Source organism: Portunus trituberculatus, chromosome 38, assembly GCF_017591435.1.
Source record: "Portunus trituberculatus isolate SZX2019 chromosome 38, ASM1759143v1, whole genome shotgun sequence".
NCBI classification, from domain to species: domain Eukaryota; kingdom Metazoa; phylum Arthropoda; class Malacostraca; order Decapoda; family Portunidae; genus Portunus; species Portunus trituberculatus.
The window spans coordinates 12173690-12186189 of NC_059292.1; the positions used below are offsets into that span (position 1 = coordinate 12173690).

Genomic DNA, 12500 nt, shown 5'->3' on the forward strand with positions numbered 1-12500 from the left:
AGAGAGAGAGAGAGAGAGACGCACGTCAATGCTGATAAAAACAATGACGCAGATACACTGATATAATACACATGACTGCGCACGACACACACACACACACACACACACACACACACACACACACACACACACACACACAAACATGGACAGAGAGATAGATAAATAGATAGACAGATAGCTAGAGATAGATAGATAGATAGAGAGAGAGAGAGAGAGAGAGAGAGAGAGAGAGAGAGAGAGAGAGAGAGAGAGAGAGAGAGAGAGAGAGAGAGAGAGAGAGAGAGAGAGAGAGAGAGAGAGAGAGAGTACTGTACTGTATATACGTACTGTATCTCCAGCAGCGAGCCACCAGCTACATAAAGAGGAACGAGCAGGGGGAGGGAGAGAAATGAAGGTATGAGAGAGTCACAGGCAACAGGTGGGAAGGAGGAAGGTTATAGAGGAGGAGGGGAGCGAGGGAGAGCAAGAGAGCAATGGAGAGGAGAGGCAACCAGGCAGGGAAGGGGGGAACTAATACCTGTCTCCAGTAATTAGCAGGTGCGCGTTACGTCCTACCCAGGTGAGTAGGGAAGGGGTGAGAGGTGAGAGAAACAGAGGAAAGGGACAGGTATGCAAGCCTCACCTAACATTCTCTCTCTCTCTCTCTCTCTCTCTCTCTCTCTCTCTCTGTCTCTCTCACTAAGAATATGAAAATCCCAAAAAGTTATGAAGAAAATGGGAGAAAATCTAATAACGATGGAGAATAATGAAAATGTTGGGGTGGAGGAAAGTGTAAAGTGTGAATTGGGTGTTACAAGGAGTGTGAATACGAGTCTTTAGCTTACTTAGGGGATAATGCGCACTAGTGGGGTGGTGGTGAAGGCTTGGGCTAGGAAAGGAACGCGGATTCAAGACAGGAAAAATTAATCCTACAATGGAAGGAAGGAATGGAGATGCAGTTCAAGGTGGAGGAGTTTAAAGAGGAGGAGGAGGAGGAGGAGGAGGAGGAGGAGGAGGAGGAGGAGGAGGAGGAGGAGGAGGAGGAGGAGGAGGAGGAGGAGAAGAGGAGGAGGAGGAGGAGGAGGAGGAACTGATACAGAGGAACAATGAAAACATGAGCACTAGTAGAAGAACAAGAAAAATATATAAAAGAGTACACGAGGAAAAAAATAACGAAGAAAAAGAAGAAAAGAACAACAACAAGAACAATAACAGGAGGAAGAAGAACAAGAAAGAACAAAACATAATCTATCAGACAAAATGAGTCAGCAAACTAACAAAAAGTAAAACTAGTATATACAAGTACAAGGAAAAGAACACACACACACACACACACACACACACACACACACACACACACACACACACACACACACACACACACACACCATCATCATCATCACTATCACCGACAACAACAACAAAATGAGACAAACAACCCACTACATGGAGAGAGATAAAAGAAAAAAAAGTGCACTCCAAAACACACACACACACACACACACACACACACACACACACACACACACACACACACACACACACACACACACACACACACAAGGAAAATAAAATCAAAGAATAGAAAAGAGACGAAGAAAGAAAAAAACAGAAAACGAGGAAAAAACCCAAGCCAATAACTTTAACACAAGGAAAAAGCAATGAGTCTTGGCGATACCAGCTATCACACGAGGGACAAAAAAAACAAGTGAGCGAAGCAGTGGCCAGTATCACCACGGTTACGTAAATGGCAGTGGTGGTGGTGGTAGTGGTGATGGTGGTGGTGGTAGGGTTAGAGGCAAGGGTGACGTTCCCTCTATCATCACAGTTCTGTTCGGGGAGGAAGGGAAGGGGGTCTGGGAGATGCTGCGAGGGGCGGGACTTAGTGGGTCATTCCTCCAGCAGAGTGATACGAGTGTTAGGACCTCGTGATAAGATTGCCATACACAACTGAGAGAGAGAGAGAGAGAGAGAGAGAGAGAGAGAGAGAGAGAGAGAGAGAGAGAGAGAGAGAGAGAGAGAGAGAGAGAGAGAGAGAGAGAGAGAGAGAGAGAGAGAGAGAGAGAGAGAGAGAGAGAGAGAGAGAGAGAGAGAGAGAGAGAGAGAGAGAGAATTTTATAAGTAAACAATGATTTCCCCCTTTCTTTTTGTTTCTCTTTCTACCTTTCTACTTATTTTTTCCTCTGAGCCTTTCGCCACCACTCTTTTCCTGTATTACACCCCAATCTCCTCTTCACCAATCACTGCTGCTATTCTATCCAGTCTTCTCCTCTATCTCAAAAACACCTCTGCGCAACATCTCTACTTTCATAATACTCCAGTTGAAGTGAACCGGTTTTTGAAGGCGTTTTTATTGTTCTAGTGATGCATTAACATTATTTACATGTTACTACCGGGAGAAACACTGTTGATCATCTTTGTCTGCTTTGAACAGTAGTGCTGAGGGACCAGAGAGTTTGAATAATGGCTGTTCCTTTATCCCAACTTGCCTTTCCATCTCTCTCTCTCTCTCTCTCTCTCGTTTTTTTCCCAGCTCTCTTTTTCAAATCCCACTTCCCATCCCGCGCTGGAAATATGAAACAGAAAAGAAAGGAAGGAAAAAAATCGGCCCCCCTCACGATATATTCAAATCACAGGACAGATTTAATACTTCGGTTTTTATTCATACCTTCGATTAGGATTTTTTTTTCCAGATCTCTTTTTCCTTTCTCTACTTTTTTTTTTATCTTTCTTTTGTTACCTTCCCTTTCTCATTTTTCATTTCCTCTTTTTTCATTCTCTCTCTCTCTCTCTCTCTCTCTCTCTCTCTCTCTCTCTCTCTTCACATCTTTTGATATTCAATGGTTTTATTTTTCCATTCCTTTCCACTTCCTTTCTCATCCTTTTCCCTCTTATTTACCTTCGCCTTTTCTCTCTTTGCCTATTTGGTCTCCAGTTTTTTTCTTGCTTCCTTATATCTGTCCACTCCTTTTCTACTCTGGTTTTCCTCATTTCCTTCTTTTCATTCAATTTTCCTTTCGTTCACTTCTTTTCTACAACTGGTTACTATCCTTTCCTCTCCTTTTTTATTTTATCTTCATCTCACTCTTTTCTTCCTATTTTTTTGTTATCCTTATTCTGTTTTCCTCTCATACTTTTCTCCTTGTCCTCCATGCTTGTGTCTCTTCTGTTTACCTATCCTCCTTTTTCGCTCTTCTCTCCTTCCTCCTCTTCTATTTCCTTTCTCTTTCCTTTTTTCTTCCTTTTCTCTTATTTCTCACCCATTACTTCCTTTCTATTTCCCTTTCTTTCTTTCCTCCCCTTCTATTTCCCTTCCTCTTTCCTTTTTTTTCTTCCTTCTCTCTTATTTCACACCCATTACTTCCTTTCTATTTCCCTCTCTTTCCTTCTCTCATATTTCCTCTTCTTGCCTTTTCTCCGTCTCTCTTTCCCGCCTCCTCTTATCCCCTCTCCCTCTCTCCCGTCCTTAGTACAAAGGTGCTCTTTCTCTGACCCAAGTTGAAGCTTAAGAATCAGACCAAGAGATTCATTATACTAAAAATCCTGAATTTCGAAGTTTCATATCCAGAACGTACCTAAAAAATATGCAAGGACCGGGTTTGGTTTGCTGATGAGGAACGAGAGAGGTGGGAGAGAGGATCGGGGAGAGGGAGGGAGAGTGCCGGAGTGAAGGGGAAGAAGGGGATAAGGCTTTGAAGAGAGTAAGGGGAATAGCTCGTTGAAAGAAAGGGACGGAGGGGGAGAGACAGAGAGAGAAAAGGGGGAGAGAAAGGAATGGAAAAAAAATGAAAGAGGGGGATGGTGAATGGAGGAGAGTGCGAGAAGTGATGTGGGCACGTGTCTCTATAACTATTACCACTGTTGACTACTACTACTACTACTGCTACTGCTACTGCTGTTGCTACTACTACTACTACTACTACTGCTGCTGCTACTACCATTGTTGCTGTGATACATTCAGCTACTGGTACTGGTGCTGTTAGTGCTGTTTCTGCTAATGTATCAGTACTGGAAGCATAATCAGGGCCGTTAGCCAGATGACCTTTCCGATTACCTGTAACGTGACACTAATACATTAAACGAAAAATCATGAACTCTATTGATATTAAAATTATTATTGGTACTATTACTTTTATTACTGCTGTTGCTCCTGCTACTACTACTACTACTACTACAACTACTCCTGGTATGTAATAAGACACTAGTTACTGCTGGAAGGTCAACAAACTATAACAAGAACAAGAGCAGGAGGAGCAAGGGGGGATCAAAGGCGGTGACGGACACAGAGGAATGGAAGGGAGAGTAGGAAGAGGAGAGAGGAAGAGGGAGAGGTAGAGTGGGAGGGGAGAGAGCTTAGACCGTCTTTCCCTCCTCCAACACTGCGAGGGAAGACTGAAATAATTACCTGTATGGAGGAGGAGGAGGAGGAGGAGGAGGAGGAGGAGGAGGAGGAGGAGGAGGAGGAGGAGGAGGAGGAGGAGGAGGAGGAGGTGCAGGAGGGCAAAAAAAATAATAAAGGCAACGAAGAAAAATTACAGATCAGACAGGCATTGTGTGGATGTCACGAAGGAAGTATGGAGGAGGAGGAGGAGGAGGAGGAGGAGGAGGAGGAGGAGGAGGAGGAGGAGGAGGAGGAGGAGGAGGAGGAGGAGGAGGAGGAGGAGGAGGAGGAGGAGGAGGAGGAGGAGGAAGACGAGTAGGGGAAAGAAAGGAAAAAAGAGAGAAGAGAGAAAGATGAATAGATACAAAGACGTGATGAATCCAGCTGAATCAATACAGGTGAGCGATGGGGCCGTGAGGGGGAGGAAGGGGGGATGTTAATTAACGCCGTGGAAACAGGTAAGCTAGGTTATGGGAGAGGTGTGGGAGATGCAAAGGGAGAGAGGGAGGCTGGTTAGGTGGGGAATGATGCAATATTGGGGAAGGAAAGGGTAGAGTGGATGGGGGAGAGGGAGGGAGGGAGGGAAATGGTGTGGGGAGGGTATTGAGGATAGGGAAAGACGGGAGGAAAGTTGAAGGTGAAGGATGGATGGAAGGAGGGGGAAGTGGTAGTAGTAGTGGTAGTGGTGGTGATAGTAGTGAAGGTAGTAGTGGTAGTAGTGAAGATGATGGTAGAGATGGGAGAAGAGGAAGAGGAGGAGGATTTAGCGATGGAAAAAAAAAAAAAATAGAAATGTCCGAAGGAAGACAGGAAACGAACGAACGAACGAGAGAGAGAGAGAGAGAGAGAGAGAGAGAGAGAGAGAGAGAGAGAGAGAGAGAGAGAGAGAGAGAGAGAGAGAGAGAGAGAGAGAGAGAGAGAGAGAGAGACCAGGCCAGTGTACAAAGTAAACACAACCCAGGTACGTTATTGTCCTCGCGAGGCCACCACACCTGTCCTCTCCTTCCTCCTCCTCCTCCTCCTCCTCCTCCAATGGATCGTCAAGGTTACGTAACTTCACCGATAAAAGAGTAGATGCAAACATGAATGTATAAATAGCAAAGCAGTGCAATAAACAGGATGAGGATGAATAGGAGGAGAAGGAGGAGGAGGAGGAGGAGGAAGAGGAGGAGGAGATCACCTGTCACAGAGGCTCGCAGTTCAAGACTCCTCCCATGTAACTTCCCCTCCCTCTTCCATCTCTCCCTTCCCGTATCTCTCCTCTATCCCCTCCCGTCCCTTCTTCCTTCCCTCCCGCCCCGTCCCTTCCTCCCGTCACAGAGGTAATAGCCGGTCTCGCTTTATTAGGCGGGTCAAAGGTCAACAGGGTGGGAGAGGAAGATATACTGGAGCAAAAAAAGTGCTAAGGAATGCAAGAGAGAGAGAGAGAGAGAGAGAGAGAGAGAGAGAGAGAGAGAGAGAGAGAGAGAGAGAGAGAGAGAGAGAGAGAGAGAGAGAGAGAGAGAGAGAATAAAATGTAAATATGATACAAAGAGATAACGTGAGAGGGAGAGAAACACGGGAATGAATAAAAATGGGAAAGAAAGAACAATGGAAAAAGAATGGACATGCTGTTAGGAAATGTAAAGAATAAACAATAAAAGATAAAGAAAGAAGAGAAGTATAACATGATAGGGAGAAACACTGGAAGGAATGTAGTGGCACGAAATAGTTAAGGAGTACAAAAGGATGAAAATATAGAAAAAAAAAAATACAAAACATGGAAAGGAAATGAAGAATATACCTCATTTCTAGATACACATTGCACGGAATCACCAACTAATGGAGCGCAATGAATGGAAGTAGTGCCTTGACTAGCAAATTAACGAACACTTGTGACGGTTTGTGCGATTATTCTCCATCTTTTTATTTTTTTTATTTTTAAGTGTTGGGAAGCCTGAACAAGGACACAACATTGAGTAAGAATATAAAGTATATAAACAAAAAGGCCTCTCCCACTGCCGGCCGCTCCCAGGAACACAGCGGGGAAGAGTGCAGAGGGCTGGACAATTTAGCTCCTGAGAGGTTACAAGTAGCGAAGAGAAAATAGCGTTATGGTTAATTTATAAGATGTACAGTTCTTTTAAATAGTAGCGATAGAATTGATAAAAAGGAAGAAAAGAATAAGCCTGTGGTAGTGATATACGATTACCGAAATATCATGACATAATATGATGAATAAATAGATTGGAATAAATATATATTAAAGGAATTATATAGAAAAAAGTTACTGAAATGGCGGTTGTATATAAAAGTGAGAATGAAAAAAAAAATGTGAATATAGAAGAAAGAAATGTATATGAAAAAAAAAAAAACCTAACGTTGAGAAGTTTAATATTGTATCACATTAGATGAAAAAATAATAAGAAAAAAAATCTAAGAAATCATGTATAAAGTTTTTGAAAAGGAGTTTGTATGGACATGTTATGAAATTTAAGAAAAAAAATATTAAAAGTATTACGAGATTAAAAAAAAAAAAAACATCTAAACGTTACAAAATAGCGATACGGTAAAAGGAAAGACGTGCGCTACTTAAAACAGTTTTCATGCAACAGATAAAGAAAAGAAAAAAAAAAAAAAAAAAAAAAAAAAATGTAACAGGAGGGATATACAGATACTTAAATATAATGTTACATGATATGAACAGATAAAAAAGATAATTAGTCTTGAAAAAAAAATATAATAGTTATTGAAATGGCGCTTGTACGTACACGCAATGAAAAAAAAAAAAATCACTGTTTGAGGAATGCTACGTAGAAAATGATGCATTAAAAGAATGAACTGTGCAAGGATAAAGTTTGAAGCTTCAATAAAATTCAATGAAATAAGTGAATCAAAGAAATAACTCCTGTCACGTTAATAGACGACAATATGAAAAATACAAATGTAAAGAGAGGAATGAACATGTATTTATTTATATAACTGACTACTAATACAAGCAGTAAATGTCCAATAAATACCTTCTTCCTTCTTTTTTTTCTCGCTACGCTGCAAAGGTAACGTCGTTTTCTTCATTTAATTTTTATTTTTAAGTTTCGTCGAATGAATTAATATTGAATTATGATGACAAGACATAATGCAGTCGTCCGCTGATTTATTGCATAGCTATTAACTGACTAACATTCTTCTTCTTCACCTCCTCCTCCTCCGCCTTTTCTTCCTCCTCCTTCTCCTACCCCTTCTCCTCCTGCTCCTCCTTCTCCTCCATCCGGTACGTAATGTTCTCGCCTTTCTGATTGGCCAGTTCCAGCCTTTCCTCATCGCCTCTACCAATCACCACTCAGCAAGGCAACCAAACAGGTTCTTTCTCTCTCTCTCTCTCTCTCTCTCTCTCTCTCTCTCTCTCTCTCTCTCAAGGATGCACTTACAATAGAACAATCCCACAATTACTAGCAGTTAGCCACACTTTTCTTCTTCCCTTACTCCTTCACTCTCTCTCCCTCCGTGCGATCACTGCTGGGTTTGTCTGTTTGTGTGCTGTGTTTGAGCTTTTATTGGATTTTCAAGATGAGGAAAATCCGATTGTTTGCGAAGGACGACCCGAGCAGATAAGCCTCTTAGCTAGGCCGTCCTGCCTCTCGCCTCGCCTCGCCTCGCTATCCCAGTAACACCCCCGCCTTTACTCCCTCGTGTCTCCTCCCTTTTACGTGCTATAACTCTGACACGTCACCCCTGTTACACACACGTGGGGCTGTAATCTCCCGCTCAGATCCTCTTTCTCTCTCTCTCCCTCCCTTGCATCCCATCACTCCCATAATTCCCATCAATCTTCCGCAACCTTAATCGCGCACACTCAACTCTCTCCCTTTCATTCTGCTTCCTTCCCTCACGCCCATCACGCCCATCACGTTCCATACAACTGTAATCTCCTAGCGAGTTCTCCTTCCACACTATCCCTTGTATCTCCCCATCCCTGTCATCTCACTCAGCCTCCAGCGTCCCATCACTGACCTTGGTGGTGGCAGTGGCGTGGTTGTCCGGCCCGACCTGCTCGTTGGTGACCTGTATGGCGAGGGCGGGTGTGTCCAGCAGAGGCCACGCCCCGCCCACGCCACACGTCATGTAGGCGCCGCTGAAGGTCTTGAGATGCGGATCGCCGAAGAGGCCGCAGTGGGCGGGCGGCGATGTGCCCCTGTATTGGCACTTTTCCACGGTGGTAGGGGTGGCGTCCTGGGGCGTGGTGGGCGATGGGCGATGGTTCGCGAGGATGGTGGCACAGTCATAAGTGTTGATGAATTTCTCCAGCATGCCGCGCCGCGTCTCGTAAGAGAAGACGCTGCGGCAGGAGCTGGCGAGTGACTTCATGCAGTCCGACGTTTGCGCCGCCAGGGAGCAGAAGGCTGGGGTGGCTTCCGGCTTCACGTACCTCTGCTCGTAGGGGTCAAGGCACGCCTGCAAGCCCGCGCATTCCCCGCCCACGCCTGCAAAACACGCACCAAGGTGTCATTAGTGCAGGGTCATAAGCAGGGAAGAAAAAACAGAATGATTATGAAGGGAGTGAATGTTGTGGTTATTCAATGTGTATGAAGAACAGCCAAAAACACTCAGCTGTTGGCGAGTCTGTCTGCCTGTCTCTTGTAAACAAAACGTCTCACTCCATCCAAGTTATAAGATTCAATTAAAGGTCTGGACATTGGACGCGCATACAGAATACTAACATCAGTGAGACAGCCTCAACGTGGTGTTAAAAGAGAAACCTTTATGAGGAAAGCCTAGGGGAGGACACGGAACCACCACGAAAACTATTCCGTAGAAGGTAACGACCAGAAGAGTATGTAACGTGTTAAGACGGAACAATTTACATATAGAGAACAGAAGGAGGAAATATAACTAGTGAAATTATTCCATAGAAGATAACGACAAAAAATAATAATGAAAAACCCTCCCATCAAGAGACGCCTTCTTTGTCCCCCTTAATGGGCATGGCAATTAAGGGCCTTTCCCGCCCTCTTAGTTATCCAGGACGCGCCATTTGAGGAGGAACTGCGGCGTATACGAACACAAAACACGCTCCGTCCCATTAGGTCATATCGCCGCCTCACAGGACCGGCGAATGACCCTTGAGTGCTTATTTATGTCATTTTTTTTTGTGTATAAATCAAGTAATACTCTCTCTCTCTCTCTCTCTCTCTCTCTCTCTCTCTCTACCACTACACAAACTCCCTTCAGCCTCACATCATCACCACCGCCACCACCACTGTTATTCTTACTCATACACTCCCTCTGCCACCTCTACAAACACCCCATCCAATACCCTACCCACCACCACCCCTTCCACCCTTCCAACGTTCCATCCATATCCTCGTCCCTGTCCTTACTCCACCCATGAAATCCACTATCACTAACGTTGCCGCCACCACCACCACAGTTGCATGAGAGACTATATGTGCTCTCTCTCTCTCTCTCTGTGTGTGTGTGTGTGTGTGTGTGTGTGTGTGTGTGTGTGTGTGTGTGTGAGAGAGAGAGAGAGAGAGAGAGAGAGAGAGAGAGAGAGAGAGAGAGAGAGAGAGAGAGAGAGAGAGAGAGAGAGAGAGAGAGAGAGAGAGAGAGAGAGACTGCGAAATAGAGAGAGAGAGAGAGAGAGGGAGAGAGGGCTGAAGAGGGAGAGAGGGAGGGAGAGAGAAAGAGAACACCGCCGTTCCCGGAATAATTAGGTTGCAGTGAGTCTGGAAAGCAGCCGCTAGTCAGCTCTGGTAGCGCTGAAATACAAACGGTTTGCACTGAGGATAACAGGGAAGGCGTGTGGCTGGAAAACGTGCTTCATCACTCTGGAATTGAAAGCCGCTGACCTGGAACGTATACAAAGCGTGCATTCTCCTCTTTTTTCCTTTTTCCTTTTTTTTTTTTTTTGTAGGGAAGCACGAATACAAACAAAACACAAACACAGACGGTTGACGGTCAGGGCTCAAAGGCAAAACAAACACGAGAGAGAGAGAGAGAGAGAGAGAGAGAGAGAGAGAGAGAGAGAGAGAGAGAGAGAGAGAGAGAGAGAGAGAGAGAGAGAGAGAGAGAGAGAGAGAGATGACACAGAGAACTAAAAGCAATGGAGATAGATTGACAGAAACACACACACACACACACACACACACACACACACACACACACACACACACACACACACAAACACGACAGACAAGACAGACAGAGATAAACAGGACAAAACACTCATGAACACACACACACACACACACACACACACACACACACACACACACACACACACAGAGAAAGAGAGAGAGAGAGAGAGAGAGAGAGAGAGAGAGAGAGAGAGAGAGAGAGAGAGAGAGAGAGAGAGAGAGAGAGAGAGAGAGAGAGAGAGAGAGAGAGAGAGAGAGAGAGAGAGAGAGAGAGAGAGAGAGAGAGAGAGAGAGAGAGAGAGAGAGAGGCCACAATTATTCTGGCCAAATCCACCACCAGGCAGCCGCACAACACAAAGGGAATCCGTCCACAAAGAAATGACTCTGGCACTGAAATGCTCCCAAACTCGAGACCCCGCGCAAATAATTAACAAGTATAACAAACGCTGGTGGGACTAACGAAGGCAACTTTTACATACGCTCACTAAGAGGAGGAAAACAATCAGGAATGCGTCTGAGGTGAATGAAAAAAAACCCAAAACCAAAACAATAACAAATACATGAAAATGAGAAACATTGATGAGATAGAACGCAATGGAACAGAAAGTCGGAGAGAGAGAAGACAACACACACACACACACACACACACACACACACACACACACACACACACACACACACACACACAATGAAAAGCTGTAGTATAAAAGAAAACCGTCCTGATGGAAAGTTAAACTAAAAGGAAGGTGTAACGAAGTGTAAAGAGACAAGTAAAGTGTCTTGGAGTTGAAAGCAAAAGAAAAGAAAAAGAAGAAAAAAAAACACGCACAGAAAGACGGAGGACGACGAAAAGGAGAAGAAAGATGAAGTAAAATGGAGGCCGAGGAGAAGGAGGAGGAGGAGGAGGAGGAGGAGGAGGAGGAGGAGGAAGAGGAGTAGGAAGAGGAGGAGGAGGAGGGACGGAAGACATAAGATAAACATGATTAAAATAGAAGAGAACAGAAGATTGACATTGAAAATTACAATGATGATGATGATAATGATGGCAGTGATAGTAACGATAATAATGATAACAATAATAAAGGTAATAATGATGATGATAATATTAAGGATGAGGAGAAGGAGGTGGAGGAGCAGGAGGAGCAGGAGGAGAAAGAGGAGGGGGAAGAGGAGGAGGAGGAGAAGGAGGGGTCTTAGTAATAATTAACACAATACTACTACCACCACCACTACCAACAACAACAACAACAACAACAACAGAAAAAAAGAAAGAAAGAAAGAAAAGCGTTGGAATCCTGGAGTACGAAGAAGTAACGAAAGAAAAATAGGAATTGAGGATAAAGGAGAAAAATATGATGGAAAGGAGAAGGAGAAGGAGGAGGAGGAGGAAGAAAACGCAATCTGGGAAGCAACAACTCACTTAACTCGACTTGCAAGGGAGAGTTGGAGTGTGAGGGAGAGGAAGGACAGACGGAGGAGGGAAGAAAGAAGGAAGAGAGGAAGATGGAGAAGAAGGAAATGCATGGACAATGGAGGAAAGGGAGTGTCAGGAAGAAGGAAAAAGGGAACTCTTTGGCATCCTGGAATAAAAAAAAGTTCCAGGCGGGAAGCTGGAATAATACCACGGAAACCTGGAAAATGACTCCAAGGGTACGGAATATTTCTTCCTTTTTTTTTACTGAAGGTTTTGGAATTTTTTAAGGTTCAGTGACGTCCATTTGCGAAGTCTGGAAAATTCATAAGCCCTTGGAGACCCAATGGAATATTCCTGGAAAGTTCCTGGACAAGAGATTGGCGTGAATGAGGAACCATAAATGCGGAGAGCAACCTGGAAGGTGTGTCTGGGGCGGCTCTCGGGATGGTCTGGAGAGTATGGAAATTGGCTGAGTGGATCCAGTAAATGTCTTGGAGGGTCTGAAGGCGGGGCTGGAGTGTACCTGAACCTCGTCTGGTGTGTACGAATGCGAGTGCCTTGAAACCACGCTAGGAGTCTTCACAGGTCTGGATGTCTCAAGGTACGGTCA

The 12500-nt window shown here is 44.4% G+C and overlaps 1 protein-coding gene across 3 annotated transcripts in view; it reads right to left on the reverse strand.

The window, feature by feature from the left end:
• Window positions 1-12500, reverse strand: part of LOC123514820 (repulsive guidance molecule A-like) — an 85057-nt gene that overhangs the window by 29680 nt on the left and 42877 nt on the right. For all 3 annotated transcript variants that reach the window (XR_006677706.1, XM_045273037.1, XM_045273038.1), the window contains one exon: window positions 8351-8820. Coding sequence is in view for 2 of the 3 variants with exons in the window: in XM_045273037.1 (XP_045128972.1) it covers window positions 8351-8820 (470 nt within the window). In the remaining variant the exon portion in view is untranslated. The remainder of the gene's footprint in view (window positions 1-8350; window positions 8821-12500) is intronic.